At 41.3% G+C, this 25,597-nt stretch overlaps 2 protein-coding genes across 6 annotated transcripts in view; both read left to right on the top strand.

Moving 5' to 3' along the window:
• The window catches only part of malrd1 (MAM and LDL receptor class A domain containing 1), a 61,035-nt gene extending 54,471 nt beyond the window's left edge, over nucleotides 1-6,564 (top strand). For 3 of the 4 annotated variants that reach the window (XM_037757579.1, XM_037757577.1, XM_037757576.1), the window contains 5 exons: nucleotides 3,085-3,176; nucleotides 3,318-3,414; nucleotides 3,504-3,564; nucleotides 4,899-4,994; nucleotides 5,084-6,564. In XM_037757579.1, coding sequence (XP_037613507.1) covers nucleotides 3,085-3,176; nucleotides 3,318-3,414; nucleotides 3,504-3,564; nucleotides 4,899-4,994; nucleotides 5,084-5,170 — 433 coding nt within the window. In that variant the 3' untranslated portion in view covers nucleotides 5,171-6,564. The remainder of the gene's footprint in view (nucleotides 1-3,084; nucleotides 3,177-3,317; nucleotides 3,415-3,503; nucleotides 3,565-4,898; nucleotides 4,995-5,083) is intronic. The other variant, XM_037757578.1, reaches the window with a different exon arrangement.
• A 2,975-nt stretch (nucleotides 6,565-9,539) lies between these two features.
• Nucleotides 9,540-25,597, top strand: part of LOC119480423 (plexin domain-containing protein 2-like) — a 111,599-nt gene continuing 95,541 nt past the window's right edge. Inside the window, exon 1 of one of the 2 annotated variants that reach the window (XM_037756612.1) lies at nucleotides 9,540-9,758. Coding sequence is in view for 1 of the 2 variants with exons in the window: in XM_037756611.1 (XP_037612539.1) it covers nucleotides 19,276-19,369 (94 nt within the window). In the remaining variant the exon portion in view is untranslated. Of the gene's footprint in view, nucleotides 9,759-18,873; nucleotides 19,370-25,597 lie in introns of those variants that run through there. The other variant, XM_037756611.1, reaches the window with a different exon arrangement.

The raw sequence follows: 25,597 nt of genomic DNA, 5'->3' as shown, positions 1-25,597 counted from the left end.
ATGCTATCTATCAATCTATCTGTCTGTCTGGATCGAGCTAGGCGTTTGAGGTCTAGACAGATTTGCGAATATCTGTGAATCAAGTCTTTTGCTCCTCTGAGAAAATCACCCAAAAGAAAGAAAATGTCATATTTCTTTGGTTCTTCTTCTTCTATCTTTGTATTGATTTGTCTGAATACTGTTAGTTCTCCATCTATGTGGATAGAGAACATGTTTTCATACAGCCAATCGAACTCATCATCTTGTTGATTTCCTGCACTTAAGCTTCAACAAGCTAAGAAAAATGCTCTGCTAACGTCAGACGAATAGCACATTCAACAAAACGTATCTGCAAAAGTTACTTTTTTTAGATGCTGGTGTGGTCTTAACTCGTCAATATCACTGCTACCAACACGCTGTCTTCCCAGGGCTTGTAGGCTACAAGTTTGTTTACTCTGTCTCTCGTTACCCTTCCGCCGATACCGGAGCTCAGCCTGCAAGCTGCTGTCAATCAAACACAGACACTGACATTGTTTTTGACTGCAAAAAAACAATGTGATTTCAGTCAGACTTTAAAAGTAGTGTTCAGTGCCGGCCTGACCAATTTTTCAGATTTTAGGTGGTGCCCCTCCACCTCTTTTTTTTTTTGTGCGTTCTGCCGGGAGGTTCTTAAACAGTGTCATTTTTGTACATACAGGATTAACATAGCCTCTTAATCTGCCTATAATATTGTGACCATATTGACCTTGATTATGAGACCCAAAAAATAATTAAATCTGACCAGAACGCACCAGTAACAGTGACACATTGAAAAAAAAAAAGGTAAGCTGATGTATATCTTTTACAATGAAATTGTCTTAAAATAGTTTAACCATCTAAAAGTGAAAAATAGACCCTGTTCAGACCTGGTATTAACATGCGTCTTGGGTGATTGGATCACAAGTCCTGTCGGTACAACTGTATTTTATTAAAATATATCTTATTTATAGGCTACATATCTACAGACTATCAGACCAGGCACAGCAAGTGCATCATTATCATACTGTGTTTTTGTTCCAGTCCTTTGCATGGAGCTGAAACCTGCTCGCTCGCTCGCTCTCCTCCCCAGTTCTCTGATGCTCTGAACCCCGCTGTTTCCTGGCAAAGGCAGCGGTGTTGGCGGCATGTAGGTCCCCGGGGACCACCGGTACAATACCCTTTTATTTTGATGTAAATAAATTGTACCCAAATTCACAAATATGTAGGATATTACTACTGACATTCCTGTAATATCACCTCACAACGTCTGCTGTATTAGCCGTGTGTTTACTACGTGTTTATTTGCATATAGAGCGGGGAAGCGAGATTGTTCACAAGTAGCCACTCAAGACGCATGCGGAGACGCATTCTAATGCCAGGTATGAGCAAGCGTACTTAAAGCTGTCCACTTGTGTTCGGATCACTCAGGGTGCATGTTCATTCCAGGTCTGAACAGGGCCTCAGTGGCAAACAACAGTGTCATGGCCAGGCTGTTTGTGTCCCCTCCGTGATACGCGTTTGCCTTGCGGCGGTGCTGGCTGTGTTCCTGCAACGTTAAGATATTTCACTTCTCTCATTCTGCCTCCTTGTGTTTCATTTCCCTTTTTATTCATCCTCCTGTCCAACATTCCTCAATGCAGCGCCACCACCACCACTGCCTCCTCTCATTATGTAACAGGACTGTATACCGCCGTCATTCACTGCACAGTGTGGTATGGAGCTCCTGTAGTTGTTCCAGCATTGATAACAACCCTGCTGTATCAGAACCCGAGGCCAGCATCGGAGGGCACCTCTGGCTCAGTATTTGCATCACGTTCCCCCCACTCTGCTGAGCAGGATCCACCAGGGAACCAGGCCAGGGACGTCCCACTGCCATGGCCAGACCGTCACACAATATGTACCCTGAACCCCTCTGAATGATAATCACACAGTCTGGTTTCACTGAGAGCTGTGTGTGTTTTGCATTAGAAGCTCAATGTTGCGCAGAAATCAAGCTGATACTGAACAGATGTTGAATTGGAGTCTTCTTTTGGGAGAAGAGGAACTTACTTTCTTTCCCAGAGATGCAGCTCACTAGACCGGCCAAACTATTTGCAATTAGTGTGTTTTTCCATGCTGGACGTCCAGCAGATAAATCTTGCACCATTTGTCAAGATAGTGATGTTTGTTTTGTTCTTTTATTTTTTTAAAGGGTGTGAGTTAATAAGTGTGTACGTGTACCGGATAGTAGAGACTGTGATTTATGTTCTTTATCTACTTTAGTAATTTATTTTGTTTCTCTTTTATCATTTTACTCACATTGTAAAAGATGAGGCCAGTTTTATTCTGTATTTTTCTTATTGTCAACAGAGCCAATGAAAATATCAAAATACAATGAATTAGTAAAATTCTTCATGTGCATGTGGAAAGATCAGTTTAAAAAAAAAAAAAAATAGAATATTACATACACACAAATAGGTTTACAAATTGGTGCAAGGCTGATCTTAATATATTTATAGTCCAACCTTTTTGAAGCTTTTACACGTCTTAAAAAAGGCGGTTGCAAACGAGTGTCTAAATGAGACTACAGAGGTTGTCAGGGACATTAAACGTCATCACGCCGAACGCCAAAATCAAATTACAAGTTGGAAGCGGGTGTTGACGTTGAAGACATTGTAAATGGATGCTAAATGGACCTTTCTAGTTTTCCACTCATTAAACTACATGCCAACATTTACCCATTCACACACACATTCCTACACTGATGGAAGAAGCTGCCATACAAGGTCCGTGAAGATTGTGACGCCAATGTAATGTGACTTATGTTACTTTTGAACTGACGTAGCCTATAGTACATGTATAACCCAACAGGAAAGGGGGGTTCCACGCTTGCTCAAATGTTATTGGGGCACACAGCGAATTGGTTGAAAGCTCCAGCTTCTGCCACCCAAATTGGTAGTAGTACAAATGCAAAACTTGACCAAACTTACTTTACAAAAAAAACAAAAAGAGTTTGATTGATTCCTTCATTTGGACATTTTGCTGCAGCAGGTTGCCCCAGCATCAACCCGTCATAACTTTGTACTATTTCTTGGTACCTGATGACAGGTGTTATCATGGATGGACAGGCAACCGTTGCCACGTGAAGGAGAAACCGTCCCTCACCACCTCGACACCCGAACCAGAGGACACACAGCTGGGTAGTAAATAAACTCTCCTTCCTGCTCTGTTAAACTGTCTAACCTGAATTTATTTACTGTGTCCTTGCGTACCCTTTTAATGTCTCTGCAGTCATTAAAAGTTCTCTGTGCAAGAATTAAATGTACCTCCCTCTTGTTTAGACGCGGTGTATGTTGGCATCGCCATCGGACTGCTGCTGCTTGTTGCCGGAGTCGCTGTCTGCACTCTGGCTTTATACAAGGAAAAATGCTCCTTAATGTAAGTTCTGGCTACAATAATGACTCCTTTCTGCTGGTGATGATGATAATGTTGGTGATGATGAGTGCATTTTCTCGCTGGCTCCACAGAAAACCCAACCCGATGGACTACGGAGTGATGGATAACCCAGCCTTTGACTGGAGAGCAGAGGTCAGCGAACAAAAAATGTCCAATCAATCATCAGCGAATTCTGTCCGGGCAACATTTGGTTTCTCAGCCATACACGTCTCATTTTTCTACCATTGGCCTCACGTTAATTTAATAAGTGGATCTAACATTTGAAGAGGTCAGAGTGTGATCGCCGAGGCTTTCTGCTAGATCACATTTTTTGATCTAGGATTATTGATTTTGTGGTTTATGTTCTTGTGTGTGTGATTTATATACACACTGTAGTGCATATACAGCAGATACACACAATAAGTGAACCATATAATCTGATCAAATCCAACCCCACAAGCTTAACACCAAAAATAACAAGTTATTAGATTACAAGTTATTATTATTATTAACTTTGACAGACCTAATATATATTTGTTGTTATGTAAAATAAATGTTGTAAAAAGTAGAATATTTCCCTCTGAAATGTAGTGTGATAGAAGTATAAAGTAGCATAAAATGGAAATACTAGTACTTAAAAATTATACTTCAGCACAGTACTTGAGTAAATGTACTTACTGTTACTTACTGTCCACCACTTCACAGGTGTTCCTATTATTGTGTCCACCCACTGTATGCTTTGATTCTCTTCTGTAATTGCTCCTATCACTGAAAAACTTCCCAGCATCAGAGACGATATAATCACAGCTATTCCATTTGGATAATGGCTCTCGTCTGCATTTAAGAGTGTGTGTTTGTGTGTGTGTTTCTAAAAATGACAAAATGAATGTGAGCTCGATGTCCGAGCACACGCATATTTTTTATCTGCGAGTAATACAAGTGGGAGTGATGTTGCGAGCCACAACTTTCATGACTCCGATGATGGAGATTACCATGGATTTAATGGTGCTGAACGTGTGTGCGTGTGTAATGCAGTAGTGTCATGATACTTTTCCTATTATGTTTAACAAATGCCAAACAACAAGTGTTATATTCCCACAGTAGATCGCTCTCCCATTATATGATTCATACACACATCACTTATAGAATATACTGAAATACATTATATCTGTGTTGGTATGTCTGTACATGTTTGTTTTCATGTCGCTGCCAACGACGAAGCGGCTATAAATAGAGAGGTGTAGGTGTGAACTGGTATCTCTATAACACAGACAGATCCGCTCTAACACTCGTTTAACTGAGCGATAGGAAACACTGTGTGGTTATTCCGCCTCTGGAAGGTGATGAAATGTTTTATGGAGGTTAGAGGTGTAATTATGGACGCATAACGGGTCAATTTGATTTTAATTGCGCCTGCATTTCATGCACTCTCGCACATTAAGGCTCATCTAATTTTAAGCCAGTGTACATGATTGTCTTTCCCTCAGCCCCCGTGCGTGCCTGCTTGTCCCAGAGTTGACCCCAGCAGGAGTGACGGTCGGGGGCTTTCCATCAGTGTCTACCCCTGGAGGAGGGAGGTGGAGGTAACGTGTCTCTGCTCAGCCTTTGGTGCTTCTCCCTAATTATCTGTGCAGAAGTCAGTGACGTGATGTATGTCTCTTTGTGTCCACAGCAGGGTGCGGTCTGGAAAGATGCCAAGCTGTCCTTCGTCAACCCACTGTACAATTACCCCTCTAATGCTAATAGCTCGGAAGCATAAAAACAATGGACTTTACATATTGACACTGCAGTAGATCTGGGTCAAACAGTGTGTGCACATACTCAATGAGTTTGTCTTGACCTGCTGAGGTGCCAAGTGGTGGTGGTGGTGGGGGGAACAGTGCAAAGAGTTGAAGAAAGTTTGGATATTTTGCAAAGAAGCACTTGAATGTCAATTCTGATACACTGCTTTTTGCTTAGACTCCAGGATGAACTGATTAGATTTTGGAGGTCAGAGGTCAAGGTCACTGTGACCTCACAAAACACGTTAATTATGACAATTCCACACAAATGTCTTATAGGGTAAAATGATGGAGTGATGACATTTACAGACATGGATGTTAACTGCAACTTGACTGGTTGACGGAGGCATACAGCCGCGAGGCGGTAATTTTAGTTTCCAGTGTTTCCAGTCTTTATGCTAAGCTAAGAAAATCAGCTGCGAGCTGTACCTTTGTATTTAACGGACTTTCACGATAGTGGTATCAAACTTCTCATCTCATTCATTCAAGCTAGCATAAATTTCCCATTTTTAGAAGAAGAAAAAGATAAAATGTCAATACCCATCAGTAAGGAAGTCAAAATGGCCATTAGAACAAATCCAAAAAATAAGTTTGGGCCATTTTCTACACTTACTACAGCCAGTGTTGCAGTTTATCAAGAGTGCTTCAGTACCCTAACTTGCTGGAATGGTTGTGAGTTCTTTGTGCATGGTGATTAAAGGTTTTCTTTAGTGCTGGCACTGGACTGAAAGACTCCACTGAACACAGAGAGCTTCCAAATGGAGTCCTGACTTCATTAGTGATCCGTTTTAATCCCCACAAGTGCAAATAAAATAGTTTGCCCCTGTTTTATTTGCAAATTAAAATCCATTACAAGTCAGCGTCCTGCTGCTGCTTTGTATGTGATGTGAACTGACTCTCAAACTCTCCGTATCAACCAGCGCTGAGCAGATGGCTCGTAAACAGCACAGTTAAACCAGTCTGTTATAAATTTGACAAGCGTTCGGTCATGGCTCTTCTCAGCTGTGTCTCATCAAAGATGCCATCATGAATGACCTTCTTATATTTGACAGGCAACATGATGATTTACAAGGTCAGGCCATGTTCTGGATAAGTGAGATATGCTAAAGAGAGCATCAAGTTTGTGTAGGCAGCTTCCTCTTAGCCTCAATAAGTACTGGAGGAATTGTTCAACATTTTCTGAAATACGCTTATTCATTTTCTTACCAAAAGTTATATGAGGAGATTGATACCATTCACCTTTATATCTGTTAAATATGAAGCTAAACAGCTATCAGCCAGTTAGCGTAGCATAAAGACTGTAAAGCAGTGGGCAACCTCCGGTTCTGAGAAGTGAAGTCAATGCAGAAGTGTCTTAAACTTGTATTCTTTCTAAAAGCCAGCAGGGGGCGACTCCTCTGGTTGCAAAAAGAAGTCTGATCGTATAGAAGTCTATGAGAAAATGAGCCTACTTCTCACTTGATTTATTACCTCAGTAAACATTGTAAACATGAGTTTATGGTCTCAATCACTAGTTTCAAGTCTTCTTCAATACAGCATGATGTTCATTTTGTAAATTATGGTCCCATTTAGAGTCAAATAGACCATAAAGCAGGGGATGCTTTAGGGCGTGCCTATCTTGTGATTGACAGGTCGCTACCACGGCATTGTCCGGTCTTAGTTGTCTGTGTTTTTGTCTTACAACTTTAACCCTTTCACATTGTGTTTTCAGTTCATGAAAGTTAATTGTAACATTTTGTCGCCTAAAAATGTCTTATTCAGCGTTCAATTGTAGTTAGCTCCACCCTCTTGTGTCACTTCTGGTTGCAAAAACCAAGATGGCAACGACCAAAATGCCGAACTCAATGCTTCAAAACGGCAGTCCACAAACCAATGGGTGACATCATTGTGACTACAGCCATGTCTTACATACAGTCTACACTGGAAATGGAGAAAAGGCTAGCCTGGCTCCGTCCAACGGAAAAAAGCCTACCAGCACCTCTAAAGCTCTAACTTTATATTTACCATACAGACACTAAAGAGTGGTATCGATCTTCTCATCTAACTCACATCAGAAAGCAAGTAAATGTATTTAAAAATGTATAACTTTTCCTTTAAATAATGTTAGGCAATACATTTACACCCAATGTTGCATAAATAATGTCTTCCATAGCCTATATCTTCTTCTTTTGTTGCTTCTAATTGGATTTTTAAGACATTTTGCAGACTGATGCGTTGTGAAGGAGGGAAGAAAAGTCACATTGTTGTTTTGTCAAAATATTACACTGACGTCTTTGACTACATGTGCTGAATTTTGATGAAACCATTAAAAACTTGATGTGAGTAGTATTTTATCCCCTACAGATGAGCCAAACACTCCAGTGTCACAAACTAAATCTTTCTTTCATTTGTATATTCGTCCACCTTGTCTTTGGGAAGTGATTCTTCTCACCTCTATATTTCAATATTTATAAAATACTACTGACTTGCAAAAAACAGGTATAATAATTGACATATTTGCTATCAAATAACTCTTAATTATTCAGTAGATCGTTTTCAAGGAAGACATGCCATAGTAGTAAAAGCACAGGTGTAAATAATAAAATGAATGATTGCTGGACTAGACTGAATCCATCGTTAATGTTATTAGTAACACCTGCGCTTTGCCTGTTATGATACTTTAACTCAAAATGTCTGCTGTGAAAATGGCTTATAGGATTACAAACTCAACATGCCTACTTCTGGCTTTTATAGGGATTTGGAGCCTCCATCCCATTTATAATAAATGTCAGGTCAATCTGTTGTTTCGTGCGAGCGCTCTGAGAGCACTTAGTCAGAAACACATCAAAACACACTCCCAGTCTTACATATTGGTTCAAGTTCAAGTTGTGAATCTTTAATTTTCAGACTGCATGAACACAATCTCCAGTGTCATGATTGTTTAGTCTCGTTCTCCATCACTGTGGAGTCTTTGCTGAGTCTGTAGGTGGATTCTGGGTCAGAGATTTATCAAAGGGCCACAAGATCAATTTCAGTCTTTGAGCTGTGCACTGTTTTATTGTTTGTGCCCTCGCCTTATATATTGGCCCAAGACTTTTTCCTCTGACACACTATTCTGCCCTACAAAAAGCAGAAACTATACACAGTTGTTCAAAACAGAGGTGAGACTGGAATCTGACTTTTGGCTTCTGTTTTACCATATAAATAATTATTATGCTATAGAAAAATTTATATTTTATTTATCTGCATGAAAACAGCATTTAAAGGGACTGTTTGTAAGAATCATAAATTTGTTGTAACAGCGACACCTGTGGCCGTTAAGTCAACGAAAGTCAGTGTTCTGTTGCTCGCACTCGCCCGTGTGCACGCGCTACCTGAATGTGAGCGAGCACCCGCAAAAAATAGTGAGGCGACACACATCAGCTAAAACCACAATATCTCTATATTTCACCTGCTCCGCAGCAATGTTAGCTGACCAGACGAAGGTCTCTCCATGAATCAATGCTGATCCTAGTGTTGGCTTTTCCTGCTTCAGCCTCCCGACCGCGGCCGGAGGAAACAGGGGAGACACCGGCACCCGGTCGGAGACAATAACGTAACTCGTTGCGGAGCCCCGTCACTTCACAAGACACGGAAAACCTCTGTTGGTCTGGAGGAGCTGCAGCATTTATTTCTGCACAAACGTCCACTGTACATTCACTAGATATTCTCAGAGCTACTAACTCTTCTGCGGTGTGTAGTGTGCGTGCATGCACGTGAGGTGGAGCTGCAGAGTACAGCAGAGACTCCAGCCCTGGAGACCAAAGCTACGGTCTCCCCCGCGTCCTCCGCCCGCCGCCAACACTGTTTTGCAAGACGGGCTTCACTAGATATAACTTTGAGGTTTTGGTGCTTCCGTGTAGTTTGTTTTGGAGTCTGAGTCTGAACAGCATAGCCACACGCGAGCGCGCATGGGACACTGACCCAGATTGATTTATATGTGTAAGAAGTTACAAACAGTCCCTTTAAGACAGCTACGCTAACCGAGATAGCTAACGTTAGTTGGACAGATAGCCACCACTGCTGCCTTAGCTAGCCAAAGCTAAAACTACATTTAATACTTGCAGCTTTAATCTGTAATTGAAAAAAAATCCATATTGATGAACTATCCCTATTGACCATAATTATGGACTTTAAATGAGCAAACACGCTAGTTTAAATGGACAAGAAAGGTGAAAGAAGGTTATCCACAGTACAGTATCTGCATTTCCTACAATTGGTTTTAATTGACCCTTCGCTAAGCCCCTCCTCCCTTGGTTACTGTTGCTAGGCCTCACCTGCCTGTTAAGCTTTGGCACCATTTGCACCTGGCATGTCAATTAGGAGTTTTCAACTGATGTTAGTGAGAGATATTACAAAGGAAATAGCAAATTTCTGGAATAACAGTTTGTGAAATATCAGAGAAAAGTAGACAGAGAGGACTACAATATGCATTTGAGAGCTACAGTCACAGTATTGTGAACGAAGAGGACATTAAAATGCAACCTCAAACACCCCATGTCATGACAACTCACCTGAGGACAAAAATACATGTGCTTGCACAGTAGGGTAAGTCAATATGCTGTTTTATTTTAAGCAAAGTTGACGTTTGTGACTCCCTTTAGCTTTCATTGCCTAATATAATTATCCCGCTTCTAGTTGTGTGAAAGTTTCACCATGTCAAGCCGGCCTCAAAGTGAACCACCAGACTGACATTGAAATGAAGGACAACACTCTTCCTGTAAAGCCAGGTAGGACTGTAGTCACTGTTACAATCATTAAAAAGCGGGTTTTATGTAGAAACATAATGTTTTAAAAATCTCATATCAATCTCTCTGGTCTAAACAGTCAGTTCAAATCTGTCTTCAGTAGGTTATTTGTTGTGCAGTTTGCAAGCCTGAACATTTTAAACCAATTTTCTTAATTTCAGAGCTTCTGTAACGTAGTTAGTGCTGTCTGCCTTTGTAAAGCAGTATCGAAGAAACATTTAGCTCCTCAAACGACTTTAGCTAACTGATTAATCTTATTTATCATTTAAATAAGTAAGAATATCTCCTCAAATATTGTTTAATTAAAGGTCCCATATTATACTCATTTTCAGGTTCATACTTGTTTTTTGTGTTTCTACTAGAACATGTTTACATGCTGTAATGTTCAAAAAACCCTTTATTTTCCTCATACTGTCTCCCTGAATATACCTGTGTTTACCCTCTGTCTGAAATGCTCCGTTTTAGTGCATTTTGACGGAATTGCAAAAGAATTGCGTTGCTAGGCAACAGCTTGGGACCATGTGTACTTCCTGTCAGCTGATGACATTCACATACACTGCAACCAGGAATAAACTGGGACACATTTTGAATGTTTACTCCTAAAATTGTGTAAAGGGTCTAAATATTGTATATTCGTGACATCACAAATGGGCAGAAATCGTGACAGCTTGTTTCAAATGCAGAGTTTCTGAATACAGGCTGTGAGTATTTCCCTGGGGATTGACTGTTTTGATACTTTCACAGTATTTATATAGGATTTAAGCTTGTAGCTTTATAATAAAAAAAAACATGAAAATCACACGTTTTAAAATATGGGACCTTTAAGAGATATGCTGATTATGGAGACATACAAATTTTGACTTTTGTGTTACAGTTGTGGTCATTCTTCTCATTTGTGTACTTTCATTACTTTTCTCATTATTAACAATTGCAAAGCCATCAATCCAAGGGCACCTTTCTGTCTCCCCCTGTGAAACACCAAAATCACCAGCTAAGCCTTTTCACAGCCTCGACATCAATGTTTGTTTGTTTCAACCCTGTGACATTTGACCTAACACAACTACAATCAATGACCGACACAAAAACCTTTTCCCACTAATGTGCCACCCTCTCACACCACGGCCTGCTGACTGTGAATATTGCAGCAATCAACGTTTTTTGTTCCCAGCTGAACATTTTTCTGGTGGCTTCGATATTCGTGCTGTTGAATAGCACACAGGAGAGCTGCCTGCTGCACGCCGGCAGCCTTTGTCCTTGTGTTGTTGTTGTTGGTAAAAGCAGCGTTAGTCAGCTTTTCTCACCGGAGCTATTGTTGTCACAGTTTTTGTTAATCACAGAGTCCATCTAAAGGTCACTGTTTTGTTTGTGTATCGCTCGGAAAGGTTCCTGTAATGAAAACGCTCAGCAATGACAGCCTTTAAGGGCTGTTTAAACTGTTGACTCTTCATTTATATAACTACTCACCTGAGTCTTTTCCCATACCTGACTGTCAACCTGCTATCACAACATTCAATATCCTCCTCCTGCAACTGAGGACTGAGGTTACCCACCCAGCCCAGCCAGGTGAAGGTGCAATTTCCCCCCTTTCCTTGTAATGATAGCCCTGAATTGGCGATCTCATCCTCTGTGGCTGAGTGCAGAGGAAAATGTCTGTTTCTTCTCTCTATATTCAGTGAGAGTGGATGGCGATCTACCCAAGGGGCCGTCCTCTGACCGTTTTTCAGAAAAACACCGCAGGTCTCGGCCTCTTATGGAGGCTGAGGAGAAGAGACGTCGCTGAGCTGCCTCTGATTGGATCTCTTGTGGTTTGGGGGTTTTAAAACCATTTTATCTACGTCTTAACTACCTCCTGTGTTGTACAGAAAAGCTTCATTATGACTTGAAAGAAATTGTAAAGGGTGTTTTATGCACTTTGAACAACCAATTACCAATTAGACCATTCCATCATTACAGACAGAGAAGTCATTCTATCATCAAACACTGAATTAATGAGGTTCTTAAATTTTATTATTTATCGTGTGCTTCGTGAGATACACAAATGAGGCCTTAGAGAATGATTGCGTAAAGATAAACGACCTCTGCAGAGTAATTCATTCTGCCATGGACTGGAAATACAATGAATTACTCATGAGAGTTTGATCAATATATGACCGTTGGTAAGAAAGCTTGTGTAGCTCAGTAGTTTTCACATGTGTGAGGCCAATAGTGGACATTGTTTTCCTATGGGGAGAGTGGTGCCGCCCGACTAGGCAGAAGCACTACCCTTGACATGGCGCACCGCTCTAAATTGCCACCGAGTGTTGTGCTCAAATTTCAAATAACTTCAACTTTGACCTTGGTTGCTGCTGACCTTCAAAGCGCAACCAATGAGATAACCAACACATTCTCACTCCCAACTCGTCAAATACCACCGTTTGGTCAGTGCGGCATCGGAGACCAACGCACGGGGTAGCGCTCTTGCGTTACTTTCGAACGGACTGGGGACAGCGTGTCACTATACGCTCTTTACATGCATAGTATCCTTTCAAAATAAACTTCCTTTTTCACAGGAAGTTAGGTTTAGGCAACACAACCAATTAGTCTAGTGACTCACGGGGCTGACGATACTAAACCACTCACTCACGGGACTGATGATAGCAAGGAGTCGCGTGCCAAGGGGCGCTTACCAAACGGCGGTATTTGACGAGTTGGGAGTGAGATAACAGCTCACTTCCAACAGTTAAACAGTTGTTGTTGCCTAGAAACAGTGAAGTAGTTTCCTTTTTCGCTGACATATTATACCTGTGCTGCCCTTTACCTCTGCAAGGCTCTTATCATGTGTGCCCCACTGTCTAGCTCACAGTCACCGCTCCGCATTGTGCTCTTGCAGCAGTTCCAGCTGATAACGCCGTCCTTATCGGCGGAAGCATAGCGGCCACCCTCCGGTCTTTCCACCCCTAGGTTAACACTATTAGCTCTGTCAGCATTGTTGCTGTTGTTTGCACTGTTAACTCTGTTAGCACTGTTAGCTCAGCAGTCGCCATGTTGAGAGCTGTGTGGAGGCACTATGTGCTCTGAATTTGAATTTAGCACCTTTAAGATTTAAAACGGTTAAAGGAGGAGGAATCTGTTGGAGATGGCAGCTTTAAAGGGCATTAGGAGGAGCAGTATCCAATAACCAATTGGTTCATGGATCACAGGCAGAATTAAATGAAATGATTGGGCGTATATGATGCCCAAGTGACGGAGAAGTTTGAAGCCTGAAAAAATGGAGCAATAAGGGAAGAAAGCTGACCTTTTCCAAGCTTCTACTCAAAGCAAAGCTAAATGATTTTGCGCTTTCAGGTCTTGTTAATATTATTGTGAAACGGTAAAGCTCATAATCGGCAATGCTCTAATGGAAAGACGGAAACAGAGCTGAGCTTGTTCTCCGCAGTGTTTCAGTTTATGACTTCACTCTCTGTTCTCTGTTTATTAAGTGGCCAAGCATCATAAATGCTGCGGTGACATGCTGCTCCGCAACTTCAACAAGTGAGACCCGAATCTACACATAAGCACTCTTTGGAAAATTTACACTTGCCACCACCCTCAAATCTAAATCCCTTGATGTCACTCCCATCTCATTTCATTCATTTCATCACAGACGTTTTTGATGCTCTTTAAGGTCACCCTGGGGAGGCAGAGTGCGGCGTGGTCTCCTGCCAAGCAAAAGTTCACGGCATGTGTGAGTGATCCTGCGTCATGCCACACGGGGAAGGAGTCGGAGACGGTTTGAGAAAGAAAGGCTTAAATAGAGTTCAGAGAGAAAGAGGATGCTTTGAGAAAAAAAAAAGGATCAAGAGATATATTCAGAGTGGTCAACTGAGGACGAGTTTGGCTTCTTTTTGCTGGAGTTGTGGAACAAGGTGATTAGAGCAGCAGACTGCATGGGGAGCTGTGGCCGCTGAGTCTCAACTACTGTGATGATTAAAGTGCTCGGAAAGAGTTGCAGAGAGAGAGAGAGAAAAAAGAAAAATGTCAGGGGAGTAGAATTGCATGTGTGTGGATGGAGGATGCTTTCCCAGCCTCAGGACTAAATCTCATCCTGATACTGGACTGCACGATCTGATTGAAAGATGCTTTATGGTTTAAAAGGCCGCACTGCATTTGTCAACAATAATCTCCTTTTATGACGGAAATACATCACCAGGTAGCATATTTTTATGTCTATCTGGGTGGGGTTATGTGTGTTAGCTGTACAGACGTTTGATATACGTCCCTTCGGGTGCACGAGAGGTGTGTGATCACGCTGAGGGTGATTTATGTGAGAAAGTGGATGTGACACTATCATAGACAGGCGCTGTCAGCAGATATTTATTTGAGTATTATGATCTTAACAACGTCTCCCAGAGCTATTTTAGAGGGAAGTGAAAGAGAAAAGCGCGTCACTATTTTGCTTCCTCTACTTTCTTCCTAGGAATTTTCACACGTCTCTAAACACCTCATTATCAAAAGACTTAAGTGTTCTGACAAATAACGGCATTAAAAGCCTTCAGGATCATTACAGTATATTGGCAATGCATTTAGTCAACAAGATGGAGATTGTACTCGCAATGTGAAGTTTTTAATGTGCACAAGTTTTTAACACAGAGCAAATGTTTATGAATGGATAGAGAAGAAGAATGTTGATATGATATGTGTGTGTATTTCTAATTTTTACAATATTTGGGGGTTGTTACAGCAACTTGAGCCCCGTTTTTTCAATTTTACCTGTATTATTTTACATTTTGGCACCATTAAAAGTATGCCGAATTAGCTATTAGCACTTCCTGTTTACAATATACCCATGGATCCACAAACAACTATCACTGGATTAGTTTGATATTGAAGAAAACTTAAAAACGTGGTGATTCTTAGGCAAGTTCTGCAGTTATAAGGAGAATATTTTAAAAAAAATATGATTTCTAAGTTAATTTAAGGTTGTTTATGTTCTCTGCTTTGTTTTGGAGTTAGGGCAAGTCCTTAGGTGGGGCGATAGATGTTAATGTTACATTCTCGTCACATAAGATGGACACATTACTTGGAATTATCCCATTCATTATTTGAATATGCCCTCTCTTTCTCTGTGTCCTTTTCAGAAAATATGAAGCATAGCATTTTCTTTGACTTTACCATGAGTTATTAAAAAGAAGAAGAGACAAACAGAAGTGTTCTTTTCCAGGTCATGTAGCACTGTCTCTATAGATCTGGCACAAAGCAGCAGAAACAAATCACTGCAGCAGCCACTTTGTTGGCAGTCACCTGTAAAGATAATGGGACAGATTCATTTTAGAGGCCAGTGAAGATAATCAAGGGAATTACTAATTACTGACAAAGCTAGTGACGTACTTGCTATTCATTGATCCGTTTTCATTTCGGAGCCAGGCTGGTGTGCCGTCAGACATTCACAGTGCCCTCACGTTTGGATTTTGATGACTTCTATTTATATTTTTAACCACCAAAAAAAGTTTGAAAATCCATTAGCACAAAAAACTCTAAATGTTCAAAATGCAGCCAAGTAAATTACAAAAGTGATCCTTTATGCAAGAGTTTCCTCTCTTTTCTTTCTTTTTTTAGCTTTTCCATAACTTGTGGTGCAGCTCCTGAATTCCCACAGCGAGTGTCTTAATTGGAACAAGCATGTGGTCCAAGTTATCCTTCCTGTGCAAAATGAGCGCAAACTAAGCAATGACCAAGGAAAAAAAGAAATGTTCCCTCACATGAGAGGTTTCCAAGTTCTCCCTCTTCAATCTCCGGCTGCTGCTGTTGAGAAAAAATGAAAGCTCACAACCAACCAAGGGAATGAGGAGTAATTGAAATGGGAGTTTTCAACATTCCCATCGATCCATTAACCTTGTTGTTTTGTTTTGGGTCCTGGAAACCCCCGACTCTCTTTAACAGCTCAAAAAACAAACCTAACATTGTTTTATCAGCTTTATTCCTTTTTCACGATTTTTCCAAATCTTATGAGAATTGCTTAAACATCTGCTGCAGAAAACTACTCTTCTGTTCGTTGTTAAACATCGTTAAATACAGTGTATTTTCATATATATATTTATATATATAAAGTATGTGATTGGTGAAGGGCTGTCAAACGATTAAAATAATTAATCGCAAATTAATCGTACATTATAATCTGTTCAAAATGTACCTTAAAGGGAGATTTGTACTCTTATCATCATGGTAGTGGGCAAATATGCTGCTTTATACCAATGTATGTATATATTTATTATCAGAAATCATTTAACAACACAAAACAATGACAAATATTATCCAGAAACCCTCACAGGTACTGCATTTATGCCCAAATCATAATATGGCAAACTGCAGCCCAACAGGCAACAACAGCTGTCAGTGTGTCAGTGTGCTGACTTGACTATGACTTGCCCCAAACTGCATGTGATTATCATAAAGTGGGCATGTCTGTAAAGGGGAGACTCGTGGGTACCCATAGAACCCATTTTCATTCACATATCTTGAGGTCAGAGGTCAAGGGACCTCTTTGAAAATAGCCATGACAGTTTTTCCTCACCAAAATGTAGCGCAAGTTTGGAGCGTTACTTAACCTCCTTTGCGACAAGCTATGACATAGTTGGTACCAAAGGATTCCTTAGGTTTTCTAGTTTCATATGATGCCAGTATCTTCACTCTAGCTTTAAACCTGAGCCCGCTACCACCTCCAAAAATCCATTGCGTTAATGCCTTAAAGAAATGACTGCCGTTAAAACAAATTTGCGTTAACGCGTTATTAAGTTTGACAGCCCTATATTGGTGTTGACTTGGTTCTTTTTATGTCGCTCTACTACATCCTAAACACATCTTTCTGGATTTCTGTTTCTGGATTTTTAAGAGGTCTAACAGGAAGTCAGACATCTCTGATCCAACTGACCCCAAACATAAGTAACACCACTATGTCAGATTAGATACTGTACATCTCTTTTTAGCAAACAAAAGGAATATATAACAAAAATAACGTACATGAGATATTTCCTCATTTGGTGTAATAAACCAGGCTTTTTACTCATTTACCCAGTTTCTGGAAAAAGGAAATGGTTACCACCACCTCAATACTTTTCTACATATTGAGTTTCAATAAGGAAATATATAAAGGAAACGATTTTGTTGATTTTGCAATTATTATAATTATGCTTACACAGCAGTGGGGGTCTCTGGGAAGTAAACAAAACAGAAGGGTTAATACATTATGACCTATAACTTGCACCTGAAGAGGGCGCCCTCACAGTCTAATCACCTGTCTGTACAGTGAAGGTGAGGATAGATAGATAGATAGATAGATAGATCACAAAAATAAATAATCATTATAAGTGTAACAGAACACAGGGACACTCAAATAATAAGTAAAATAGCCTAATAACAACAAAAATAACTTAATTAAAACTTTTTAAATAGAAACTGACCTCTAAAGAGCCAATATTCAAGCTAAAACTCTTGTATATTATATGTTTATACAGCATTCATCACACGTAGGCTAATAAAAACAAAGCCCTGTGTGTGGAATGAGTCGTCCAGCATGTTGAACATCTTTTTGTCTGCTGGCAAACAGGAGGAGGCCTACAGCAGCAGCTCCTGAAGCTCCAAACGCATCTTCCCACATCACTCAAAACGCAGCTTGTCAGACACGCTGCGGATATAATATCCCAAGGCAAAAAAAATAATCCTCACTGTCTCTCCGGCAGCTGGAGAAACGCTTTGTGTGTTTGTCTTCTGCTGCACACACTCAGAGAGCATCAAAACAGAAGAAGAAGAAGAAGAAGAAGCAGGAACAGCTTTGTTCCAGCTGCAATTGTTCATTTATATAAGTCCTAGCAGCTTTTGCACATATTTATGGAAAGTTTATCCCTTTTCTCATTTATTGTGTCTTTTTTGTCCTGATATTTCAGTGTTTTTTTCATATTGTTCTTGTGGCCTGCTTTTTGCTGAGTACTCTTTGTCATGTTTTTGGTATGTCTGTCTCTTGTCTGTGCTCTACACTGTTAAAAATTTCCCAGTAAAATAACAGTAAAGAACTGATAGTAGCAGGGTTGCCTTTCTGTTACTGTAAAATTAACATTATTATACTGTCGCTGAAATTTACAGCTTTGTACTGTTAATGAAAAATACTGTTTTTTTTATTAATTTCACAGTATTTTACAGTTAATTTACTGTTTAAAGATACATTATATAGCTGTGATTCCACCTTTCGTTTACATTATCTTACTGATTTGTTTTAATGATCTATTTAGGTTGTATTTTTTACATACATTTTAATAAACATTATTTTTTGCCTAGATGAATAGACTTAGCAGGTTACAGACATAGGAATAGTCACACTAAATACAATTAAAGGCACTTGTTAGGAAAAAGGCTATAATAGACTTGTTGACACTTTTCCCAAAATGTCTGTCTATAGCTGGCTACAAGCACAGAATGCAAACCAGAACAACATGTGAGTGAAGAACAATAAAGCTAATTCACTGATTTTACAATCATGTACAATGTACAAGCCTCACATGAGCAGATCAGGTCCCAGAATTAAAATAAATACTGCATGAAACTGTTACTGATGATACTTTAGACAGTTGATCAGCAGTAAAGTGATGTTTTTTAAGAATGCATTATAGTTCAGTTAAAAAACGGCCTATGAGGGTAATTTAACAAGTTTTCTTTTGTATTAACAGTAAAACACTGATTTTAGCAATAACAGGTTAATACTGTTGAAATCCTGCTGTAAATTAACAGCAATTGTTTACAGTGTACCTTATTGTCAATACGGATTTCATCCTCTATTTTTGCTGCAAAACAAATTTACTTACGGGTACAAATAAAGTCACCTGAACCTGAACCTGCCATTGGCTCCGAGGAGCTGATGACGTAAGGAGCGCACTGTCTTCTCCAGGAGCGCAACACACACACACACACACACACACTGCACCTCCGCCAGTGGGATGAGACCAGTGGGATGAGACCAGTGGGATGAGACCAGTGTGTCGGACTGGGATGAACATTTAAGTGGAGAACTTTTTCTTTCTTCTTCTCCTGTTGTTATGTTGTGTTCATTTCTGGTGGTTGGAGAGCTGTTATAGCACGAGCGCGTCTCCACTCTCTCCAGGAGCGCGCAGTGAGTGTGTCGCACGCTGGAAACAACAGAAAAGCAGCAGCTCAGTGCAGCTCAGTTTGCAGCTCAGTGTGCAGCGCAGGCAGGTTTCTCTTTTTAAAAAGCAGCCCGAGAGGCAGAGGAGTTATTACCGGAGTCCACTGCAGGAGGTGGACGGAGAGAGACCGGGTTTACTGAGGAGAAATCGGCGGTGTAACTTGGGGATATGGAGGCTGTGAAGACGTTCAACCTTCTCCTTGGAGTTGTTTTAGTTTTGCAGTGTGTTGGGGATGCAAGAGCCGAGATCACAGCCGGGAACGGTAAGAAAACCTGCACCTTAAAAACATTCAGACCTGCAAAACAACATGCAACTATCAGACACAGGTGGACAGTGTGCGTTGCTTTTGCACGAGGCTCAAATTTGCATCCTTTGTAGTTGCATTAAACCTTATTATATTGAAATGTGCAAAAAAAAGAAAGGAGAAGACAGACACCCTCAAGGCTGTTTCTCTTTCATTACCTTATTTTTTTTTTTTTTTAAGGAACAATCTATGTAAAGAAGGATGTCATGACCTACTACCTTCCTTTTTTTCTGTCTGGATCAAAGACTTTGTTTTATTCTAATTATCATATTTTCACAATTACAACATGTTTGAGGTTTTTTTTTTTTATCTTTGCACATCCATTTCCCCTGAGACTGAGCTCATTATTACTGTATAATGTAGTGATACAGTCAAAGCAATCAGTGCAGGGGATGGAAATCTCAAACTGCCTCTCAAAATGTCTCTTTTTGTGTCTTCTGTCTTATTTATACATGAGATTTTCCTCTCTGGTTTGATCTGAAACATCCTTCTGCAACTTTTTGCACATTTGAGATCATTAATTGCAGAAGTGCAGGTGTTTTTCTCTGTAGAAGTCCTGCAGAGGAAATGCTGGATACCTGTCCATCTTGATGTCCTTGATTATAACTGGAGGATGAGGACGCCAGTGTGAACAATATGCCCTACTGTAAAGCCTCAGCGTTGTGCACCTATACAAAGTCCATTAATCTCACATCTAGTCCATCACAGCTCGCCCTCTGACAGACGGTGGAACAAGTTCATGCCAACGTTGGCCCCGTCCACACAGGCGAGCTCTTGTTTCCCAGAGGTTTTATTGCTGGCAAGGGATTTTCATCACGTATCAGATAGTGGTTAGAGAAATGTTCGGCCGCTGACAGTGACTGTAAATTAAACCCGTGTGTGTTGAGTGTGTGTGTGTGCAGACCACAGAGTTACTGGAATGTATGGCTCTGTTTGGGAGAGATGCTATCGGCCACACTTTTTAGTTTCACACAGTCGTACTCGGTCTTATTTATGAATTGAATCAATCTGCTGGGCTGCTGCTGCACTAGAAAACAAAGGCTTGTGTGTGTTTCTTGTGGGAATGAGGCTTGTTTTACAGGAGGAAAACTCCATAAAACACCAACATCCATAAACGAAAAGGGCATTTTCCTTTTAGAGTGCTTCATCACTCCATCTCCTGCCCCAGCCGGACACATTTAGTATGTAGGACGGTATTTTTAGACATCTGGGTGAGGTGCTTCCCTTGTCGTAGACTGACCTCGACTCTGCTGTAAGGAGCAGCTCCTTGTCCTTCCTCAGAAAGGCTTTTATTAATAGAGCACAGGTGGACTCCTCCACTCTGAGAGTAAAATAATAAGGCACCATTCACCACCAGAAAAGCTTCCTGGCTCTTAGAAAGCGTCTCAGCAGCTCCAGCAGAGCCTGAGATGTGAAAAGACTGGATTTATTAGTTAGATGAGCTGTGAGGCACATCTGGGTGAAATTACACAACATCCTGTGAGCTCGGTGCATCGTTTTTCTTTTTTTTTTCATAAGCTTTCAGTCTGTGGCTCTGTGATGCTCACCCAGTGATACTCACCAGTGGCACACTCACAAAATTGGGGGTTAATTTGCACTCCGGTGCTTCTCCCGGAGTGGAAAAAGAGATGTTCCACTAGAGTCTGGAGTATGTCAGCTTGTGCACGATAGGAGAATGAAAGAGGGAGAGAGCGTGAGAGAGAAAGTCTTGCCTCGTGTAATGATGCGGTCTAATTTAAAAGCCAGCGCTGAGGGCTGTTAATGTGCTAAGATTGTGGTTGTGTGTGGAATTTAATTCGTTGTGGATGCTCCGAGTTGTGTTTCTTTGGTGGGTAGAGGGTTAATCCGCTCACAGGCAGCGATATGGACGTCTTCAGCTTCCTCATCCATCATACTGCCAGCAGCCACCTTTGCAATCATACAATCACACACTCACGTAGGAGTGCGAGCTGCAGAGAAACATGCAGACTGGCTCTGAAGTTCGACCTTCATGACAGTAGTTCAGATAGCTGGGACCATTTTGGATCCAGTTTCAAGTCAGTTAAAATTCCTTAAACTCCCAAGCCAGAAAATCCCTTATCGAATCTTTCATTAGTCCCTGTTGCCTCGCTCTGACACTACAGGTGTCTGCAAGAGAACCAATGACGTAAACAAACACGTGCTAACTTAACAACGTTAAGTTTGTTTCCTTCCACTCTTCAATTCTAAACAACAATGGCGGCTCCTGAAGAGGTTAGCGTAGATGCTGCAACAGCATCAGCTATATCAGACCTGGAGAGTATTTATTAATTGAAAGAAGAGCAAAGAACGGCACTGAAGGCTTTTCTTGATGCAAAAGATGATTTTGCTCTTCTCCTGACTGGCTTCGGCAAGAGTTTGATTGACAGATGGTTCATCCAATCAACTGCCAAGTGTTTTTTTTAAAGTGTCTGCCCTTTTCCAAACAGTTTCCAATGACGGCTTCTCAGATAGTTCGGTGTAACAAACCATCTGGTGGGTTCTCCGCCTCAGGCTGTTGTCACTGTGTGTTTCCCCTTACAGTACCTGAACCCAACCTCACCCCTAACCCCAACAACTCATCTCTGCTAAGCCTAATGCTGCATTTCCTTTGCATGGACCGGCACGGCTCTACTCAACTAGACTCACTCTTTTTTTGGTTTTCCAGGAGCAAACGTTGTGGATAGTACCTGATACTTTTTTTTGGCACCACCTCAGTCGAGGTTCCAAGCGATCTGAGCCGATAAAGTGGTGTTAAAACACTGCAGACCACTGATTGGTCAGAGAGAATCATCACTGGAATCGCCACTTGCACAAACCCACCATTTGATTGAGCTGGTTAAGGTTAGGTTTTGACCTTGAATAGTTAGTGTTAGGTCGTCAAGCAGCGAGTCTCACGAGAGATTTTGCAACTTGTGGGTTACCTTCAAGCCAAGCTACCGTAAATAGCGACCACAATTTTTTTTTTGTCCCTTGGCCCAATACAGTATTTACTCTAAGCTGTACAACTGACAAAGTGCAGACGTTCCTTCGTTTGGTTGCCAATGAAAGGATTCAGCGAGTGTTACTGAAGATGATGTCACAGCAGTGTCAATGCGGCGCCGCTATGGCGATGAGCTGGGAATCCCGCCTACATTGAGGGGGTATTATCCATAGTGGAAAATGAAATGGAGAAAAGCACTGGCAAGGATAACTGAGTCTGGACAGGGTTAATGAACGTCACAGAGAAAATATGTGATGAAAGCCCTTCACCCTTTCCACACAGTAGAATCCCAGTGGTTAAAGGTACGATACTGCACATACGCAGTACATATTTTATATGTATAAGTGATGCCTTCATTTCCCACCAAACAAACGACCTCCAAGAATTCAATAAGAGACTTGAAAGGATTCAGATTTGATATCAAACCTCATCCCTTTTCATGACAGATGCTGCCATGTCTCTTCTCTTTGTCATGCTGAAGGGATGATTCCCGACATCAACTGTCTGCGGAGAACAAAATGGGAGGTCCGACTCAGTCTACTTTAGTGAAGAGATTGTAAGCCCTCTTGGAATCTGCCCTCCCTCCCCCCACCACCCTGTCTCTCCTTCTTTCTGACATTGCACATTTCAGAACGGGCAGAATGAGCTAGCCTCTTTATTGGCCCTCTGAATGACCTGCTGAAAGGATCTGCCATGAATGGATGACGGGGGTGGGGCGGTATGAGAGACAAGGAGGGGCGGCGGCGGCAGTGGCGGCTGCTGGGGTTTATGTGCTGCCCTGTATGCAGCCACAGTGGGCCGTTGCCATACATCGCGGAGGCAGGGAGGCAGGGTCGTCCCCCCGTACCAGCATGCAACAGCAGCACCAGGCTCCTGCATTAGTCACGCCTGGCCCTCGCCGCTGAGCTCCCTGCCCCTTTTACTCCGGGAAGAAGCTCAGTTTGAAGGCTTGAGAGGGCCGGAGCGGCACACAGAGTTCAATAGGCTCAGAGACAAAGAGCAAAGAGGCCACTAGTTAATGAAACCCAGCGCTGTTAAGCTCCTCTTTAGCTTTTTCTCATTGTCTTTCATGTGGTTCAAAAGCGCCTTTTGTTGCGGAGCTCCACCAGAGTTATCAGCAATCACTCCCTGGTTTGTTCTCCTCTGTGTGATTTGATTTAGTTTATTCAGATCAGCCAAATTATGGATCTGTCTAGCACGTTTGAAAAGGTCAGAGGAGCAGCGGCCTCGTTACCAAGTGTTACACATCTGAACGCCAGCGGTTCAGCGAGAGATGACGAGCGTTTTCCATTCACGATAAACATCCCTTCTCCTCAGATGATTGCAAAGCTGCCAGTAGACCACAGCCAGGCTGTTATCTGCTCCTCCTGTTGACTCCGCTGAGGGCTGCTGCCCTATAACAGATGCTAGATCATCAGCTGAGGGGTGAAATTAGTTTTTATTTAGGCGGGAGGCTTTTCTTTTGCGTTTGGGGGATAACGAGGAGAGGTTAGAAAACAGGCAATTCCCCCTCATAGCAGCACAAGACAAAAGAAATACAGCTGCATAATGCAAATATTACACTCTAAAGTATAGTGTGGGATGATTAACAGCAGAGGTTATTCTATTAGGATAAATAAATGATAGGAATATGAAAGGAAAATCCCTCCCTTGGTTGCTCTTGAACTGTTATATTTTCTGGAGAGCCAGGAGTCATTTTGTGATGAAGTGTCGGTGAGGGAGTTGGTGTACTACAGTATCTACTTTCTTTTTCGTCTGCCTCATTTGCTTCTGCATCTGTTTGTTATTTCCTGTTACAATCAATCACTTGGTCGTCTATAGCAGTATGCCAAACATACTTGAACACAGCGCTGCATACAAATTTGTGTTTTCTTTCTGTGGTTTTCGTTGTGTTTGTTTATTTATACTGTATGACGGCAAGGGCATGAGGGAAAGATACACCAGGAATGTCAGGAAATAGTGGCGGTATATGGCAGTGAAAAGACGAAAAAGAGAGGATTCAGGGAGATGTTTTAATCATATTTTATAAGGAAAGAAAACAATGGTATGTTTGTCGGTTGAATTCAAGAAATATTTCCACAAAGCTCCTATTGAAGCTTCCTGTGTCATACACATACACAGAAATATAGGTGGAAAACATTGGTAAAAACGCGACAAAGTGTAATCATGACATGCGTGAAGCGTGCAACTTGAACGTGCTTAGAAATGTGCATTTTATTTTTGATGATTTTACGGAAGTTTGATTAAAATTTGCACTACATTTGGATGCAAACTTGCCTATTGATCAACTAACTATGTCAATGATGGATTTCTTTTTTGTATGATTGCTGAACACTGGTGCAAAATAAAGCATCTATGAAGTTCTTTGTGAAGGGTTGACTCTTAGTCAGCACTCTTGTCTTTAGATTCACCTTCTCCTAAACTAGATTTGTATCTGCACATCAGTGTACCCAGCCCGATATCACACCAAAGCTTGTAATAGACATGCCTGTCCACCAGAGGATGGCGTGTCAGTGTCACATTTTGCCTTGTCGAGGCATGAATATTACACGAGTGTATGAAGGTGCAGTACCAGCAGGGGGCAACAACACCACTGACTTGGGTTTAGGAAACAAAACCACTTAGTTAGTTTTAGGAAAAACGTCATGGTTGGCCTTAAAATAAGTATGTAAACTTAGAAAATATGTATGAAACAACGTAACATAAATACCGAAAACATGTCACAAACATCACTACCATCCACTTCCCCTCCAACCCGCCATAAGCGTTTTTTTTCTCACTTTCTATTCTACGTCGTTAGCTTTAAACATACTTTATATTGACCATCACAATGTGGAGCTTTTTTAGGATGGATTTTTCCTTTGAAGTCATCTAATCTGGCTCATGTTAATACCAGTCACATGTACAATCTTTCCTTTCCTTTTTGTCTTGTCTTGCCTGTATGCTGAGGACTACTGGACAGTTGAATTATGGGTAAAAATGTCTTTACCTCGGCCGAGTTTCATGCAGGATCTTTTTATTGTCTCATTAGATCCCAGCATGCCTTGGAGGGGTTAAACCCTGGCACCTACGGTATAATCTCGATGCACATCAGTAAGTGCCAGGTATTTGATGTCAGTAACCTAAAGTTCACAGTGCTGAATTTTATGGGTAACATATTGTATAAAATGGCTGGCTGGTTGGCGCTCAGCTGTGTGGCCTGTAAC

Source organism: Sebastes umbrosus, chromosome 21, assembly GCF_015220745.1.
Source record: "Sebastes umbrosus isolate fSebUmb1 chromosome 21, fSebUmb1.pri, whole genome shotgun sequence".
Lineage (NCBI taxonomy): Eukaryota > Metazoa > Chordata > Actinopteri > Perciformes > Sebastidae > Sebastes > Sebastes umbrosus.
This window is presented reverse-complemented; position numbering and strand designations above follow the sequence as displayed.